Source organism: Hypanus sabinus, chromosome 1 (assembly GCF_030144855.1).
Source record: "Hypanus sabinus isolate sHypSab1 chromosome 1, sHypSab1.hap1, whole genome shotgun sequence".
Taxonomy (NCBI): Eukaryota; Metazoa; Chordata; class Chondrichthyes; order Myliobatiformes; family Dasyatidae; genus Hypanus; species Hypanus sabinus.
The window spans coordinates 24,515,616-24,535,868 of record NC_082706.1 but is presented as its reverse complement, the minus strand read 5'-3'; the positions used below and the strand labels follow the sequence as shown (position 1 = coordinate 24,535,868).

The following is a 20,253-nucleotide window of genomic DNA, read 5'->3' as shown; positions in this document are numbered from 1 at the left end:
GCCCTCATTTTCCACAGAAGCTCCAATGAAGGTCCAAACCTTCTGTGGCCTGCAAAAAAATAGAGGACACAACTTCCTACAGAAATTTTATATTGAATGACACAATAAACCCACAACACTACATGGTTTCTTAGATATTTCTTAGATATTTTCGTAGGTATTTTATGTAATGAGAAATAATGCTGTCAGGAACCACTTTGAATTTTTCTGAACAGTGGGACCATTCTATACCGAACCCATTTTGGCTTGAGAGCACTGACAGCCAGGGTAAAGAAAAGGTTTACTTGACCATCAATAACATCATTCCTTTGACTGAGTTAAAAATAATGAATACCATTGTTTTAACTAAAGCCTCATAAATATTAAAGATTTTCAGTGCTGGTGAATCCTTTCTTTGATTTGGATATTTGTTCCAGCGAGCCACAAAGTGGATTTTGACTGAAGCCAAAAGATCTTTGTAGAAGTAGGTTGCAGTCTAACAGAAATGTTTCTTGGCGATCTCCACCCGTGAAAGAATGCAATGCGTTTCAGTAACTGTTTGCAGCAGCTTTGGAGTTCATGTGCTGGCGCAGGCACTGGGCAAAGTCTGCTTGGGTTTGACAAAGGGCCTGATTGATGAGAGACTTGGGCAACCAGCCCTACCAAAAAAGGAAATAAAATGTAAGTGCAGTCAATCAGATATTTCTCAGATACCATCTTGTTATCTTCCCCACTGCAGAGGTGCAGGAGTACATTTTGAGTGCTCAAACCTTGCCTGAATTTTTCAGTTGTGTTAAAATTATACTGCGCAGGAGAGCATTTACCCCATTATGAACATACTTGCTCTCTGAAAAATCATTATTGTCATTGAGGATCCCCATCACCCAGAACGTGATCTCTTCTTATTACTACCATTAGTGGGGAGCTATAGAAGCCTGAAGATACACACTCAATGTTTTAGGAGCAGCTTCCGGCATCTGATTTCCGAATAGACAATGAACCACCTCATTAACACTACATCACCATTTTTGCTCTCTTTATTTTGCACTACTTATTTAATTTAATTTTCTTTTCATATATAAATTTAATTTATAGCTTTTATGTGTCATTCGAACTTTGCAAAGACAGCATCTGAGATGTGGGTCGAAGTTCTGGAGGTTTGAGGCAGCAACATTAACTACCAAGCCATCCCTGTGTTGCCATCCTACAGCCAGGAAGGTCTTCACAAGGAGCTGGCCTGATGAATTAAGCTGTGTCCTTTTTTTTTTGAGGTTGTTCTGTATTTCATAGTCCAGTATTTTTGGAAACCATCAAACTTATATATTTAAATCAACACTCAACCCTGTTACCCCATTCATCCTCAAGTGCCTTGCCTTTAGATCGATGCTCAGGAGCCATGTGAACTTGGTCTTATTTGGATCTTCTGCGGAGGGACGGAGGACAATGCAGTTGGGTCCATTCTCACCCCTGTAATCAGAGCAGGGTATGTCAAAGACATAGTATCGGAAGCAACAGAGCAATAAATTTTATCTCTGGAAGCCAAGCCACTAGTCAGGGTGGTGATTGCATGGGAGAAGTCATTGGTACCACTCTCCTGATCGTCAGAAGCTAATAAGTGGAGCATGCTAAAGTGCTTCAAGGTAGAGTAATCATCCAAAAATGACGGCAAATGTCAGAGATATTAAACGATAACCTATATCTTGCAGTCTTTGGAACTAGACTATTTTCAATGTAATAGGTTTGCAATGCTTGGAACTTCGACCATGCGTTATATTTGAACAGTGTATGGAGGTGGAAGGATAAATGATTTCAGAATAGGAGAAGATTGAAAGGTTTACTGCAATATAAATTTAAAAACAGAATCTATGCTGCACTGAGCTTCAGTTCTGGTTTCTGAACAAAGAGTGATTGAATAAGTTAGAAGAACAATGACAGAAACTAAGTGACTCTGGGGAAGTAATGTGGACAAAGATGATTTGGAACTGAAATGGGGCTCCAGGTATCCAAAGGCAGTAATTTGTACTGGAATGAGGAATATTTTACAGCTTCACAAATGCCGAAGTTCTTTGCCAGCACCCTGGACACAGATCTGTGATGTGTTACCTTATAAAACCATTCTGCTGAGGCATCAGGTTGCAGTGCGTGGACATCCCCGCTAGGAAGCAAGTCGAGCCACGTCTCTTGGCATAGCGCACGCTGACAAAGTCCCGTGGGCTGATCACATTGCCCGCAGTTTCCGCAGAAGCCTCATAGGTAACCATTGTTTCCTTGTTAATCCTCTTCAGTATCTTAAAAATAATCAAACTAGTTTATAAAACAGTGCTCTGCCTTGTCTAGCCAAAGATTGGCAGTTATCATTGCAAATGTTCTGGATTTTGGAGAATGTTCAACATCACCACCGCGATGGCTCTTCGACAGGGTAATCACTTTACTCCCCATCCATTCCAGTCCTGGCCTTTTGCCCAGGACGGCGCACATAGATTTCACCATCAAGTTCTTATTCAATTCCACCTTGAAGACTACAGCTGAGTCTGCATTACACAACCTCTTCTAGACTGGATCAACTCATTGCCAAAGATAAATCCCCATCATCGTCATTACCAACTCTCCACTACCACCTTACTGAGGTGCCCGTGTTAAGTATGTACTACTGGAATTAAATTCACCTCTAGTTTGGAAACCTGATTTTAACGTGGGCTTTGATTAGATCCCTATCAAATATCCTACCTTCACTTGTTTAACGTTTGGGTTCCACTCTCCCATTTGTTCAACTCTGTCGAACAGTTCACTGTAGAGCAGATCGGTGGGCTTATCCATCACAACCTCGAGCTTGAAGACTTTGCCGATATCTGGAAGCGTCTTACTGACCACTTTGTCACCGTTTATCTGTTAAGAGTTCAAGAAGTTAGATTCTCTACTCAGTTCAGAGCCTTCAACATTTACATGTTATCCATTCTATCAACTCCTTTTACCCATCAGGTGTCCTATTGTGGACAGTGTTCCAAATTATTGCTTTGATATGAGTGAGTAAAATTCATGACCTTAGCTTTAAGTCTTTACTGTGAGGGTAGGTGTGGGTTAATGTCTTGTTGCTCAAAAACAGGCCATTTGACCCATTGAACTATGAATACAATTGTGTTCCACTTGAATCTTCTCCCACCCAACTTCATTTAACCCCATCATTCTTTTCAACCTAGAATGAAAAACATTTTGTGATCTGTACTTCAGGCTGAAATTATTAAACAATTTGAATTTGCTTCTTTGACCTCATACCTACGTTTTTGCCAGATTGTTCCAAGGCATTCTAGTAAGAACTATAAAGAAGCGGATTGAATTTGCAGTGAGTTTGTTAGGAATTCAAACGTGTCACCTCTGAGGCAATGTTATCTGTGAGCTGTGACTGATTTTTCTTCTGAATGTTGATTGACTGGGGAGTTTGCAACGTACCGCTTCCATCTCTGTCTTCCACCCACTTGTATCCTGGAGGATGGAGAGGGATTTATGCAGTGCTTCTTGACCTTGCTTAACATAGGCCATCTCCGCCTCAGAATAAGGATTGTCTTCAAGCCTGCAGCCTAATTTGAGTGTTAAGTGGAGAGAGGGAGGGAGAAAAAAATTAAAGCTGAGCATTTGTAGCAGAATTGGTAGGTTACCAAGATGATTTCAGCTGATCTTGAATAAACTAAGCTTGGTGTTAATTGTCACAGCTAACTTCTGTGACGGATCTACCTTTGGACTTTCTTGTCCTTTCTTCGATATTTATCAAGATAATACGAAATTGTGATGTGCTCAAATATGGCTGCACATTCGGAAATCTCAAATTCTGGGTGAGCTGACGCACGGAGAAACACAGCTTATGCTAACCTTGAGTAACTTTAACACAATCTCGGTGGAATGTAAATACAGCTGGAATTGGCCAAGGGATGCAACCCCAGCTGACGACCAAACGACCAGCATTCTGTAGGCATGGTCAGAGCAGGTAACTCGCCTGAATGCTGGATGCATCAGAGTGAGATCTGCCATATCGCCATGTATTACATCTTAGTGAAATTAACCTTGCATCTCCTTGTGTTGTACTGATAAGGAACCACAGTTTGCAATAGGTCAACCGATCTTCCATCCTGGAGGCTATGTGGAAATGTTCTGATAATCCTGATCTCAGAGGGAAGTTGGGAGGGAAATGAAATTGGGCATAAAATCAGGGAGAACTGACAGTTTGCCCGTGATATTCCTATTTACTCTGCGTAAACTACCAGAAATAGTCATCTACCTTAGAATCATGTAATACACTATTTAACTTGAAGAAAATAATTTAAAATGTATTTAATACCGAAACACCATTAAAAGAGTATTACACATATATAGCACTTTAACGGTGTTTCAGTATATAAATAAATAAATACATACATACTTACGTAAAGCTATTAGAACACTAGAGAGAGTTAAGAGCACCAAGTTCTTGGGAATTCACATCACAGATGACCTCGCCCAGTTCCTTAACATTACCCCCCCTGAACAAGAGGGCACAGCAGCGCCTTCACTTTTTAAGAAGATTGAAGCAATCTAGCCTCCCACCCCCAACCTTAACTGAATTTCAGAGGAGCACAATCGAGAGTGTCCTGACAATCTGAATCTCCATCTGGTATGGGAGCAGCTGAACATCGGACGTGAAGTCCCTACAAAGGACTGTAAGAATGGCTGGGAGGTTCATAGGGCTGTCCTTACCATCATCAGGGTAATTTATCAGGGGAGCTGCAGTCCACAGGGCCCTAAGTTTTGTCAAAGATCCCACCCATCCATCCAGCATCCTCTTTGACTTCCCACTATCAGGCAGGAGACTCCGATGCCTAAAGACAAGAGCAGTCAGGGTGGGAAACAGTTTCTTCCCTCAGGCCTTCAGGCTTCTGAACTTCCTGCTGCATCACATTGAAAGTGTCACCAGCGACAATATTTCATTTATTCACTTTACTTTGTTTATTTATATGCAATTCATTTGGAGAAAGTATGCTAAGGGACAGGGAGGGGGAAATCATGGTTGGGAAAAGGGGAAGGGAGAGAGGAGGGAGCGGGAAGCTCCAGAGAGTCTTTCTGTAATGATCAATAAACCATTTGTTTGGATTAAAATGAACCTAATGCACCATCAATAACTCTCGGAGACGGGAGGCGAACGATAGGCTTTTATTAGCTGCAAGAGACCACGATTAAAAGCAAGAGACCACCACACAACATCCTGGAGACTGAGGGAGGAGCAGTGCCTCCAATCGCCTTTATACAGGGGTCTGTGGGAGGAGCCACAGGAGCAGTCAGCAGAGGGGCGTGTCCAGACAGGTATATGTAGTTCACCACAGAACCCATGCCAACCACCCCCACCCCCTGCTTCTGGCACTGTTTCTCTGCCACCCGACCCACTTCCGTCCCACAATGCTCCACCCTCGCCATTCCCTCTCCACTTCACGTTGACAAATACAGTGCTGTGCAAAAGTCTTAGGCACCCTAACTATATATATGTACGGTATATTACTCTTTTAAAAACTGAAAGAAAGACAGGTCTAGAACAAGCTGATTCTGCCTACTGCCCAGGGTTACCTAGTCTGCCTGTACACCAGGCACACAAGGCCAAATTAAGTGCTCATTACCAATACCCACCTCTCCTTACCGTGCCCTCTCCACCCAAGAGGCTCCTGGTCTCAGTGTTGAGGAGGAGATTTGTCTCCTGTCATATCTATCATTGACTATATAAATTTTTCATAGAACCATAGAGAGATACAAAAACAGGGCCTTCAGCCTATTGAGATTGCATTGACCGTCAGTCAGCCATTTTACACCAATCCTCTGTTAATCCCATTTTTAAATTTTCTCCTGACGTCGCCCAGATTCCACCACTCTCCTACACACTAGGGGCGGTTTTCAGTGCCCAGTTAATAACCACCCCAGCACGTCTTTGGGATGTGGAAGAAACCCCAGCAGCCTGAGAAAACCCACGTGGTTGTGGGGAAAATGTGCAAACCGCGCACAGACAACACCCGAGGTCAGAATTGAACCATGGTCCCTGGCACTGTAAGGAAGCAGTTCCGCTCTGTCACCAGAATCGTTTGGAAGTACAGACTTCAGAGTTATTTACGTTACTTAATTAGTAATAGAAAAGCATTCAAATTGCACAAGAATAAAATGTAATAAAACACATTAAAGTGTGAAATGTAATTAAAACATATTGAGTATAAACAAATAAACTTACCTTTCCCCATCTAAACAACAGGGGCAAGAAAGCCCTGTAAAACTGTAAAACTAGCGTGGGCACCTGATTCTAGGGCACAGGATGTAACGCTCGGGGATCCCAGTGAGACTGGGCAGCGCTGTTGATGTGTACGCGGAGGCCAGTGACAGAGCGGAGGGGCAGCTGCAACAAAATCAGCTGTTCAGCCAGTCGCAGGGCAGAGCCAGTCCCCCATTACCGACCCGGGAGTGGCTGAGTACCAGTGGTTCCCTTCAGAACTGCTGGCACCAAGCTGACTCAGTGGCTACTTCATTAAGTGCAGGAGTGACCTTCTGCTGCTGTAGCCCGTCCACTTCAAGGTTCAACATGTTCTGCATTCAAAGGTGCTCTTCTGCACACCAGCATTGTAACGTGTGGTTATGAGAGTTACTGTCGCCTTCCTGTCAGCTTGGATTAATCTGGCCATTCTCCTCTGACCTCTCTCATTAACAAGGCATTTTCACCCACAGCACTGCCACTCACTGGATTTTTTGTTGTTGTTTGCACTCTGTTTATTGCAAATGCTTGAGATGTTGTGCTTGAAAATCCCAGGAGATCAACAGTTTCTGAAATACTCAAACCACCCAGTCTGGCACCAACAATCATTTCATGGTCAAGGTCACTTTTCTTCCCACTCTGACATTTGATCTGAACAACAACTGAACCGCTTGTCCATGCCTGCATGCCTTTATGCTGCCTCACAATAGACTGATTATATATTTGCATTAATGAGCAGGTGTACAGTTGTACCTAATAAAGTGGCCACTGAGTGTTCTTTAGACATCAAACTGTTTAAAAAGATAACGTTCTATGTCATTGTGCTCGTAATCTACGGCCCCAAAGTTCCTTCGGAATCATGGGTCTGACTGGCACAGGATCTGAGGGACCATTGCCCAGCATAATGTTGGGGAACTCAACAAGAAAGCATCATGTAATGGGGGAGTGCAGGATTGGAGAGTGGTGACAGATCCACCAAACCTTGAAATTGTAAAGAAATCTAGGGATCATGGCACCTACCAGCAGGTCAGGAGACAACACATTCGTCCTCCATCCCTGCCATTCTTTCCTCTCATCCGAATCCGTACCCCATCATTGGGCATAGAACGCTAAACCCTGAGAACACTTACCAGCAGACTTCTATCCACTGTTATAAGACTCATGAGCAGATCTCTCATCTGACTAACATGAACTCTTGGTCTCTCAGTCTACTTCATCATTACCCTTGCACCTGCAGTGTGGCCGTCTACCTCCACTGCGGTTTCTCTGTAAATGCAACGCTATATCGCACTGAATAATATAAGGGTAGACTCTTGATTGGTCAGAGCATAAAGGGATATGGGGAGAAGGCAGGAAATTGGGTCTGAGAGGAGAATTGGATCAGCCATGCTGAAACAGCAGAACAGACTCGATGGGCCAAATGGCCTAATTCTGTTCCTGTATCTTATGGTCTTATTGTCTAAGCAACTTCTAATTCCTGGGTGTCAACATCTCTGAGGATCTATCCTGGGCCCAACATGTCCATGCAGTGACAACAAAGGCATGACAGTAGCTAAATTTCATTAGGAGTTTGAGGAGATTTGGCGTGTCACCAAAGACGCTCATAAATTTCTACACATGCACCGCGGAGAGCATTTTAACTGGCTGGTACGGGGGCAGCTACTGCCCAGGATGGAAGGAAGCTGCAGAAAGTTGTGAACTCAGTCAGCTCCATCACGGGCATCATCCTCCATAGCGTACAGGTCAGTTTCAAGGAGCGATGCCTCAGAAAGGTGGCACCCATCTTTAAGGACCCCCACCATCCAGGGCACGTCCTCTTCCCATTGTTACCATCAGGAAGGAGGTACAGAAGTCTGTAGGCACACACTCAATAATTCAGGAACAACTTCTTCCCCTCTGCCATCAGATTTCTGAGTGAACATTGAACCCATGAACACTATCTCACTACTTTTTTTGAGCTACTTATTTAATTTGAATATATATATACACACACTTTAATTTACAGTTTTTATTATTGTGTATTGCAATGTACTGCTGCCACAAAACAACACATTTCATGACCTATTGCTGGTGATATGAAACCTGATTCTACATTCTGCAGATTCCAAGAGAGACTGTAACACAAGAGGAGCTCAGCATATCTGGCAGCATATACAGTCGTACATCTGAAAGCTGAGCAGGAAAAGTCCTGGAAACACAGGAGACTGTGGATGTTGGAATCTGGAGGAACAAGCAGGAACTCAGCAGGTCCAGCGGTATCTGTGGAGGGAAAGGAACCGTCGATGTCGCGGCACTGAAAGATCTGTACTTACTGATCAGGGAGTTCCTTCTCCGAACCAGATTTATCCACGTGCCGGGCCCTTGGTTCCCCAGCCTGAGATGATTCAGCTTGTGTCCCAGGGCTGCCATTGCTGAATGCCTCAAGCCTTGGGATCAAAAAGAAGGCGTTAAATTTCCAGTTCGGATTCTCACTCCACAAAATTGCACTTTAGTTGTCTACCTGCTCTGAAGCTTCTTTGTAACTGCAATACTATACTCTCCATTCTGTTTTCTTTTTGCTACCCTGATATTACGTGAACGGCATGGCCTGTCTGGAATGCACACCAAACAAAATCTTTTCACTCTTCTCAGTACACATGACAACAATAGTAAACTAATACCTATTTTCAAAATCAGGTATTCTGACACTTGGCTTCAGCGAGAAGACATATTGCAATGCACACAGTAAAAACACATCAAACCTTGCATTCAATGCACCCTTTGCAGTCTCAGGATGGGTTAACATCAGTGCATGAGATACAACAGTCAATTTGTGGACAGCAGGAACCAACAAACGGGGACATGATAGCGACTGGATTCATTTATTCTCACCAGATTAATACTGGCGGGATTGTTGGAAAGTTGCTTGTATCGCCTAGAAAGAGAGGTACAATTCACTTCCTGACTGAAGCAACAGAGATTTCCTATCTCATCAAGGGTCAATAGTTTGCTGGTCTAGATCTACCACAGATGTAGATCAGCAGATATCTGTGGTAAAACTTTTAAGATCAAAGGCACAGAGTAGTTGGTTCATTCATTGCAGTGGCATCTTGTTGATAGACTCTTGTACAGTCAGTGATAGAAATAATGAAACCCTTTTGATATTTCCCATGTTGGGACCCAAGGCATATCACAGAAGCATTGTCGAAAAGGATTGAGCCCAAGTCATGGGGGACTAAGAACCCCATCACAGATGAACTGGATCTTGAAGGAAGAAAGGGAGGCAGAGAGATTTGGGGAGGGAGTTCCTGAACATAGGGTCCAGGTGCCTGAGGGCATGGCTTCCACGGTAGAATGATTAAATTCTGGGATCCTACAGGCTCAGACTGAAATGCTGCAGATATCTTGGAAAGTTGGGGGGCTAAGGAAGTTACACAGGAATGTGGTGGGGTTGACATTGGGGTAATCGAAACAAGAATGAGGATCTTAAAATTGGTGTTGGCCGCCTCAAGGCCAAACATAGATCAGCAAGAACAGGGTGTGTGCCAATTGCAATAAAACTTCCTGATTGTAGAGATAAATTTCCACTGTCCATCTACTGGAAAAATAGATTGCTATGGAAATACAAAGTCCAATAAATAACAAGGGTATCATTGCTAATTTGTTGATTGGTGTCCTTGCATTGGGAGTATGAAGGATGTCCTGATCGGTACAAATTTTGAGTGGATGATTGTAAGAGCAGTAGCTTCAGGAAGACCTGTCGGTTTAGTTGGCCAGCAGTTCCTGTCGTTGTAAGAAAGTTCAGTGAGGTTAATAAGATACATCCATTTTAAAAGCACTTACGATTCTCTTGGTCTTTAATTCCCTTAAACAGTCAAAAAGTCAATTCAAATTCTCCCCTCCTTTTCCAGTTCAGTTCTGCTCTGGTTGAACTGAGCATCAGTATATTACCAGTTAACTAACCAAGTGGATATAATTAATTGTTTCCAGTTACCTGTTATTGTTCGAACATGCTGGTAGGAGATTGCCGCACAGAGCTTAAAAGTGGCTGGAATCATCTTGCGTCTCAGTCGGTCTTTCACTCAAATGCTTTTCTGCCTTTGGTCTGTTGTAGTCTTTTTTTATATATCCTCTGTGAAGGACAACTTGACATCAGGCACAAAATTTATGACGACAGCAAGAACAATGTCAAGTACACTCTCAACAGCTGTATCCAAGTGCCAGGAATGTTCACCAAATTAACCTGCATGTGACATCAAGCTGCAGCAAATGTTTTATTGCATCGTTGAACCATGTATTCTCACATTTTAAATGGGGTGAGGATTAAGGGGGATGAGCCTCTTCCTCCCTTGCTTTGCTGTACCATGTAAAATCAAATTCCTGCCTAGCTTTGTCAACAGCATTTCCCATCTAAGTCTTATTATCATCTCTGTGTTTTACTTCAAGAATGTTTGCTTTGCTGAATGCTCTTTCACTAAATTCAAGGTGTCAGAAAGGTTTCGACACTTATGGCGAGTTAGATGTTTTCAGTGGATCTGGGCGCATTATTAACACCCGCAAAGCTGCCTGATTTTATTGATGCCTTTGGCCATCGCAATGATAAGCAAAAGGGATATTAGTTCCATGACTGAGACATGATAGTTCCAAACTCACCAGGAAGTTTCGACTTTCACCTGTAGAGCCAGTATTCCGATGAAGCTGAAGCGGTATTTCCTGGAGTGCACCTGCCTGAATATTTCAGCTCCACTGCAGTTAATTCTTCCTCTCCTGGATCTATTCTTTCCTACATGTTCATGGCAACTCTGCTGTTTCCATCACTTTGGCAGGCTCTAATTTCACAGTACAACTGTGCATCTTCTCCTTGGACCGCAGTCTCCGGGAGGGTCTGCGGACCCTTCACCTGCTTCACCTGACTAAAGTTGTTCTGACATTGAATAACTTTTCTATCAACTTCACTCAGCTATGGGAACCCGCATCGGCCCAAGCAATTTCCAGCATCTCTTGTGTCTCTAATTAGTGCAATGGTTAACTTAGCCTATCCACGATTTGCTCTTCACTAGATGAACCCAAGCAGGGCCTGCACTGACAAGGCATCCTCCACTGCTTTACATTGGCTGGAGCGCATTAATTCTGCAGAGCAGATCTGGCACACACTTGACTACCAATGGCAGAACCAGCATTTAATACCCTGAAGCTATGTCCTGTAGCAGAATGATTCCTCCAGCAGTCAGAGGCACCTTTCCTTGAGCCACTGAGTATGCCACACTGGCCGAGGTCACGTTGTGAAGATTTAAACTGGGAATGATATGTTCACTTTCATAAATGACCGGCCCTTGGCACGCAGGAAGATTTATTCCCGTTTCATTTTGGTTTTGTTAGACTGGTCAAGCTAGATGAGGACCTCTGCCTTCACAAGAAAAAAAAATCAAACTGACCAAGGCTGAAGGTTTCATTCATCTGGTTACAACTCCCACTAGCATACTCCTCCATGCTAATCTTGACTCCAGTCGCTCTGTAAATGAGCAAAGGTCAAATTGGAAGTCATCTGGCAGGGTGATGGGTGATCTTGCATTATGCATTTGACTTGCGTGGTTTACAAGTGGGCAAAGTACCGACCTTCAGACATCATCTCTTATCTTCAGCCAGTGCTACAGAATCGACTGCTTATCGATTGTGCGAAAGGCCTTATACTGGAATACTAGCAATGTGTAAGACAAGGAAGGAATGTTCAGGCTGGTCAGGGTGTCCCTCACCGGCCCTCAACAGTATTTACCCCTCCAGGTACAAGAAAACCCCTCCACCTCCATAATCCTCTACCTTGCTTTGAATGATCTTTTCACATCTCCTTCTACTATGTGGACCTGAAACTCAACTCTGTATCACTTGTTCTTTGCAGAACTTTAATACTAATCCTATATTTAAAAGATTGCCCACTGCAGCCACGCTGTCAATAGTGAGAAAGAAACTCACACGTACCAGGAACGTAGAGAAGTAAGTGAGGAGAAACATTACTGTAGTACTGAGTTATTGCCAGTGCTGATCTCTTAGTCATAGAACACTACAGCACACAAACAGGCCCTTCGACCCATCTAGTCCGTGCAGAACAATTAATCTGCCAAGTCTCATCCACTTGCACCCGGACCATTGCCCTCTATACCCCTCCTGTCCATAAGTCTATCCAAATTTTTCCTTAATTTTGAAATCAAACCCACATCCACCACTTCCACTTGCACACTATCTGAGTGAAGAAATCCCCCCCCACACTCCTCTTAAACATTTTACCTTTCACCCTTAACCCATGACCTCTAAGTCTAGTCTCATCCAACCTCAGTGGAAAAAGCCTGCTTGATTTACCCTATCTATACCCCTCATAAACCTCTATCAAATCTCTCCTCATTCTTCTATGCTCCAGGGAATAAAATCCTAACCCATTCAGCCTTTCCCTATAACTCAAGTCCTTGTAACATCTTATAATCTTCTTCTACACTCTTTCAATCTTATTGACATCTTTCCTGTGAGTCGGTGACCAAAACTGCACACAATTCTCCAAATTAGGCCTCACCAACATCTTATACAACTTCAACATAACATCCCAGTTCCTGTACTCAACACCTTGATTTCCGAAGGCGTGTGTGCCAAAATGTGCTCTTTTGTGAGGTTATCAAAAGTTTTCTGAAAATCTAAATATACTGGGGTTACTTGTTCCCCTGTTCTACACAAACGGTTAAATCTTCAAAAAGACACCAATGGTTTGGCTGAATATAATTTTCCCTTCATCAAACTTCTGAAAGAGCGAGGTCAAAAGAAGAACAAAAACAAGAACGGTCAGGACGAGAAACAATTTCCTCCCCCAGCCTTCAGAACTCCCAGCCGCATCGTATTCAAAGTGTTACTGTTAATCTGTTCCATTCCTTATGATATTTAATATTAATGCACTTTAGTTTTTTATGTGTGATTCATCTGTAGATTTTATCCTTAGTTATCATGTGTTATGTGCACACTTCTGTGCTTTACACACTGGTTCAGAGAAAAGGCTTATTTCTATATAAATTATATGGTTATATACATGTATATGATGATAAACGATTTGACATTTCCCACCCCCCCCAGTCTCCAGCCACCATTTCAGGATCAATGGCTTTTTGTAAAATTATAACTAATTCCCCAACTAACAACAACCACCACTTCCAAAATGCTGCAGGTGCTTGTGGTTCATCAGTTTTCGGTCTCACCAAATATGGAGCTCTTATTTTAACAGATGTTGTAACTTGCCTTTTGATGTAAAGGGGCTCGGTGCAAAGACCAAATAGTAGAAATCGTAGGTTACATCAGGAAGAAACACTTATTCTAAGAAAAACTCTATTGGATTTGTCAAATGTGTCCCTTTATAAAATTACATCGATACTCAATAATGATTATTGTGATTTTCTACTGCTTAGAATGTAGAACAGTACAGCACAAGAACAGGCCATTCGGTCCACAATATTCTGCTGACCTGCAAAAAAGCAAATCAAAAACATCAAATACTAATTCCTCCAATGTACACAATGTTGTTATCCTTCCATCTTCCTTACATCCATCTGCCTATCCAAACATCTCTTAAAAGCCTCTAATGTATTTGCCTCCACCACCACATCAGGCAGCCCATTCCAAGCATCCACAACTCTCTGAGTAAAAAAAACTTACCCCTCACATCCCTCTCTCACCTTCAATGCATACCCCCTCATATTAGACATTTAAACCCCGACAACATTCATCCCTAATGGCGAATTCCAGTTGCAGCAGTCAGTCTGTCTCTTAAACTCAAGTTTTGATGAAAGGTCATGGCCTGGAGCCATTAATCTTGAAAGAAGCTGCATCGGAATGGTGTATTATGTTAAAATAATTGGAATTTTACATCAATCAATACACTTAAGGACTCAATTATTGCTATGTCACAGATATTGACATAAATATTTAGTTTGTACCAAAATAACATTCAGTGTAACAGTTGGAAAATAATACATATTCACTGCAAACCAGCAGCTCAAACAAGCTCATTAACAACATTATTCACCAGCTCTTGCTGTACTTACAGATATTATTTCCAAGATTAGGTGCTCAAGGTAGCAATCATGCACTTCAGATTACTAGTTTATACAATATCTTTCCAATCAATATTGGATAGTTGGGAATGCTTTCTAAGTAGCTATTCAGTAGCAAGTTTGCAATTAAAGATTCACCTCCTTTCTCCCAAGACTGGTGTAATGATCAACCTTAAATATTAAATAGATAAATAGTTGGATTACAATTTAGTCTGTCCTAACCAATCATAGCCAACAAAATTGCACCTCATCAACTATTTGAAACAGTGGTTCCCAACCTTTTCTATACCCCACACCCCTAGGAAATGCTAGATTAATATTCGCACCCCCTACAGAAGTAATATCACATTTGAAGATGAAGAAGTCTAATTTCTAATTTTTGAACCACAAATTGAACCACATACAATACTGCGGGTGAACAAATTAAATTTTAAAAAATAAGCTTTTAACTCAATGCATAAAATGCAAATATAAATTGAGCAATTAGATTCTAATTTATTCAGAAAAAATTGTAAACAGTAAATTGATGAGACTGAGGTGTAACTCCCAAGTAACACTGATGAGAATCCTCAGCGCTGACTCGGGCAGCGGGAGACTGGAGTGTGCTTGGGACAAACGTTACTACCACTTCTCAAGGCACACTGGCAGCCGGCTGAGTGATGACTCGTGACTCGTCACTCAAGCACATAAGCCACTCTTTGTTGCACCCCCTGGGGGTGCGGGCACCCCAGGTTGGGAACCCCTGGTTTAAAGAGTAAGATGTCAATATACAAACGGATCTTTGAAAGCGTAGCGATAAAAGGCAATTACATCTGCATTTGCTAGTCATCTGCACAGTTGTTTTCTGAGGATATTAGAGAACCGGCATAATTTTTATTGCAGATGAACTTGACTTCAAGGATTTAATTGTATCAATGTTTCTGGATATGAGAGCTGGTGGATCTATTCTATCTCTCCAGCCAAATATCAGTCGGGACTTGTATCAAAGTCAACAAGATTATTATGAATAGAGATAAAGTTCTGGTGTCTTCCCCTTCCCTTCCAGTCCTGAAGAAGGGTTTGGGCCAAAACATCGACCATGTGTTCCTTTCCATCAATGTTGCCCGACCTGCTCTGTTCCTCCGGCATTTTGTCTGTGTCACAAGAGGTAAAAACGCCAACCCTCCATTGTTGTCCTCTGGGTTGCACATTAGTTGGTTCAAGCTGCATGCCAGAAACTTGAACCAATAATCTCAGTCCAATGGAAGAGTCTGGCCCTGGGGTGGTGAGCTGTTAAATTGGTGCCCTGTTGGTCATTTCATTTGAGTGGAGAAATTCATACAGTGTCATTCTGAAGGTCTGAGGGAGGTAGGGTTTTTCCTGCAGTCTTTGTCAGTCTGTGTCAAATGTCCTGCTGAGCTTGCTCTGCAGCAGTGAAGACTGGCCTAATTGGTTCATGCTGGAGTTCACCCTCCACATCTAAAATAGTCCTAATTATTTCCACTTTCCCTTCCTCTTAACTCTTCATTTTTCTTTGTAATCTAATGTAGATTCACAGCAATAGATTCTTCCTCAACTATTAATTCCAGAAATGACTTCTACTGCCTAACAATTGTGGGCACATATTTCCCCTGATGCCCTCTGGTTAATCTTGTGTCAATGGCTGCTGCTTTTAGATACTTTAAATACAGAAAGTATTTTTATATCCTGTCCATTGCTTATAGATTTTAAAACATTGTCAACAAGAGATAATCAGCATCCTACCAATTAAAATATTAGATTTTCCAATCCGACTTATTTCTCCCCCAGGCACTGTCTATCTTGCCCCTGCTGCAGCCTCTTCCTGGCTTTGGAGGTGGTGCAGAGGAGGTTTACCAGGTTGATTCCAGAGATGAGGGGGTTGGACTATGAGGAGAGATAGAGTCACCTGGGGCTGTACTCACTGGAATTCAGAAGGATGAGAGGATATCTTATAGAAACATAAAACATTATGAAAGGGAAAGAAAGGATAGAGGCAGGAAAGTTGTTTCCACTGGTAGGCAAGACTAGAACTAAAGGATATAGCCTCAAGATTCAGGGGAGTAGATTTAGGACGGAGATGAGGAGGAACTGCTTTCCAAAGAGTGGTGAATCTGTGGAATTCTCTGCCCAATGAAGCGGTGGAGGCTCCCTCAGTTAATATATTTAAGACAAGGCTGGATAGATTTTTGCATAGAAGGGGAATTAAAGGTTATAGGGAAAAGGCAGGTAGGCGGAGATGAGTCCATGGTCAGGTCAGCCATGATCTGATTGAATGGCGGGCTCGGCAGGCCTGATAGCTTTCTCCTGTTCCTATTTCTTATGTTCATATGTCTTGGAAGCTGTAGTGGTATAATGGTTAACTTATTGGACGTATCTAGAGGCCTGAGAGTCACATTTTATGGAATTTGGTCCACGGCAGCCCAGATGCCCATGAAAACTAGATCCATTTGCCCATATCCTTTGTGAGTTTGAATCCTGCCACAATGACCACGGGATTTCAGATCAAGTAATTACATAAACCTGGAGGAACTGAAAAGGGTTTGCACCAGCAACATTGGCCATGAAATGTCCAGATTGTCCTAAAACACAAGACTCACTAATGTCCTTCAGAAGAGAAATCTGCCATCCCTATCCAGTCTGGCCTGTACGTGACTCCAGACCCAATGATGTGGTTGACTCTTAATGGCTCTCTGAAACCTATTTGGGATTTAGTTGGAGATGGACAATAAATGTTTCCATATCAGTGTTGTAAACATCTTGTGAAGGAGTAAATAAAACCCTTATATTTCATACCATTACCTTTCTTTTTGCATTTTTGTTGTTTTATGAACAGTTCCCTTAAAATTCTCTAGTTGACAATAGCACTGACTATATATAGTTGCATTTAATATTAGAATCACATAAGTTTTTTTCTGAAAGCATTGCCGTGTACTTATTAATATTAAATTACATCTTCATTTTCAAAAAACAATATACACCTCATTTCCTTTGGTCTTGTGAAGAATTAGTTTTTCAAAGTATTTTTTGTGAGCATCACAAAATTTTTATGTGTCTCTCTATCATCTTGTGCTTTACTCTGGATTTCCAGCATCTGCAAAGTATTCTGCCTTTACAAAGAACCCCGACTGTGTTATAGCTAGTTAGCTTAGAGAGCCCAGTTAACTTGTCTGACTGAGGTTTGTTGACAGATGCCAGGTCTCGTTGTGGTTGTCTGAACAAAACGTTGTTCTCACTGGAGATATCCAAAGGTGATTCCTGTACTGCCTCGCGCTGGGGCTATACGGCGTTGAGGCGCGTCCCCTGGGTGGTGGATGGGGGATCCCTCATGTGATGGGTGCACCGGATAATATGGAAGAAGGTGCCGCGAACCAACATAGCCTAGGAGAAGGAACTCCAATTCCAAACCCGGGTAGATAGGACTCGTTAGCCTTGGATGGCAGCCTATCTAGGAGAGGGTAAACTCTGATTTCAAACCCGGACAGGTGGAGCTCGTTAGCATGGAAATGCCATCGCCTAGGGGAAGGTGACCCCAACAGGTTGGGGGTTGTGCAATGGGCTAACAACCCGTTCACGTAAAACAAGCAATTGTTACAGAAACCATCAACAGATTGTCAACCACTAACCCAGATCTCGGGTAAGGCAGGGCCCCATTCAGGAGGCTGATGACGCGCTGCAAACCCGTCAGGAAGCTGCAGGGCTGACAACCCTCCTTCACCCGAGGAAAACCATAATGGAGGTTCCAAAGCTGCTCTCACAGAAGAAACCTATCCTAATTGGAACATGGAATCTGAGATTGCTTTGGGAGACAGGTAGGTGCGCACCGGCAGTGAAGGAAATGAACCAATACCACCGCACACTCCTGGGCATGTGCGAAGCAAGATGGAATACTTTTGGTGAGACTGAACTGCAGATGGGAGAAACTCCGCTCTATTCCGGCAAAGAAAAAGAGGAAGACCCGCATGAGGCTGATGTTGTCCAAAGAAGCAGCCAGAAGTTTGTTAGAATGGAAACCAGTGTCAGACTGTATCATCACAGTCAGGTTTGAGTCCAGATTCCAGAAGGTATCCATTATCCTGTGCTACGCCCCAACTAACAATGCAGAGGAAGAAGAAAAAGATCTCTTCTACACCCAGCTTCAAGCAGTAGTTGGAAAGGTACCTAAGCAAGACATGTTGATCGTCATGGGAGATCTGAATGCCAAAGTAGGCAGCGATAACACTGGCAGGGAGAGAGAGATGGGCCAGAATGGTTTGGGGAATATGAATGAAAATGGAGAACTCCTTACCGACTTTTGTGCCTTCAATTAACTGACCATTGCAGGTACCCTCTTTCCCCACCGACGCTACCACAAGATAACCTGGGTCTCGCCTGACCATCAAACAGAGAACCAGATTGATCACGTCATAGTCCGCCAGCACTGGAGAAATTCATTGCAAGATGTGAGAGCCAAAAGAGGAGCAGATATTGGATCTGACCACCATTTGGTTGTTGCAAAGCTGAAGATGAAGCTGTCAGCCAAGAAGAAGCAACAGAACACATGAATAAAGTTTGATGTTAGAAAATTACAGATGGAAGAAAACGAGAAAGATTTCCACATCGCCTTGCAAAACCACTTTGGGGCTCTTCAAATAGAGGAACAAGATGAGAGAACAGCGGAACACGCCTGGATTACCTTCAAGCAGGCCACTGTAGGAGCCTGCGAAGAAGTACTGGGAAGACCACCAGTCAACAGTAAACCTTGGATCAGGGACAAGACATGGCAGAAGGTGGAGGAGAGGAAAAAGCTCAAACAGGAGTTGAATCAGGCCAGAACCCGGCAACAGAAACAAATCACCGCCAACAGGTACAGCGTGATGGCCAAGGAGGTGAAAAAACAGCTCAGAAAGGACAAGAGGTCATACTTCAATGAAATAGCAGAGCAAGCAGAAACAGCGGCCAGTAAAGGGGACCTCAAGGCACACAGTGGACGTTAACAGGGAAATTGGAAGACCTAGCATTTGCAGATGATCTCGCTCTTCTCTCACACCGGCTTCAAGATATGCAGAAGAAAGTCGATTCCTTGGGAGAGACCTCACAGCAAGTAGGCCTTAAGATCAGTCAGGAGAAGACCAAAGTTCTACGCATTAATAACAAACAAGAGGAGCCATTAAGGATTGAAGGACAAATAGTTGAAGATGTAGACAAATTCACCTACCTCGGAAGCAAAATCAGTAAATCAGGAGGTACAGATGAGGACATCGGAGCAAGGATCGGAAAAGCCCAATATGCCTTCACAACCCTGCGACCTGTTTGGAGATCTACGGCCATCTCTGTCAAAACTAAGCTCCATATATTCAGCTCCAATGTGAAAGCCATCCTGCTATATGGATCCGAAACATGGAGAATCACTAACACCAGCTGCAACAAGATCCAGACCTTTCTCAACAAATGCCTCCGGCAGATCCTCCGCCTCAAGTGGTACGACAGGGTGTCAAACCTAGGCCTATGGAAGAGAGCAAACCAAGAGCCCATTGTATTCCAGATAAGGAGGAGGAAGTGGAGATGGGTCGGCCACACCTTGAGGAAGAGCCAGTCGAATGTCACTCGACAATCACTCGAATGGAATCCACAAGGGAAGAGAAGAAGAGGTCGCCCAAAGCAAACCTGGAGGCGTAGGCCTTTGGATGAACTGAAAGCCGCCGGCCAAACTTGGGAGACTGCAAAAACATCTGCTAGAGATCGCAGGAAGTGGAGGACTTTTGTGAAGGCCCTATGTTCCATAAGGAGCGAAAAGGATTAAAGATTCCTGTACTGAAATCTATGGGATGTCTTTGGCCATTTCCAGTTACTTGGAAATACTGGCCCTAAGCTGCTGAATTTAAGTTTTTATCTTTTTCATCAATTTTACTCCAATTGATTATCATTGTCCCATATTCTTTAAGCATGTCTTGTATCATACAATATGGTAATTTTTGGCAGAAT

General features: G+C 43.0%; 1 protein-coding gene and 1 pseudogene across 1 annotated transcript; one reads left to right on the top strand and one right to left on the bottom strand.

Annotated features, from left to right (window-relative positions):
• Positions 1-73: 73 nt before the first annotated feature.
• Positions 74-10,307, bottom strand: star (steroidogenic acute regulatory protein). Its single transcript, XM_059966110.1, has 7 exons — positions 10,203-10,307; positions 8,542-8,655; positions 3,427-3,554; positions 2,707-2,865; positions 2,083-2,267; positions 1,353-1,446; positions 74-638 (listed from the first exon to the last, which is right to left on the bottom strand). The coding sequence occupies exons 1-7, from the start codon at positions 10,264-10,266 to the stop codon at positions 528-530; spliced, it is 855 nt and encodes a 284-aa protein (XP_059822093.1). The 5' UTR covers positions 10,267-10,307; the 3' UTR covers positions 74-527.
• Positions 10,308-18,022: 7,715 nt separating this feature from the next.
• LOC132378063 (uncharacterized) lies at positions 18,023-19,939 on the top strand (annotated as a pseudogene).
• Positions 19,940-20,253: the final 314 nt, after the last annotated feature.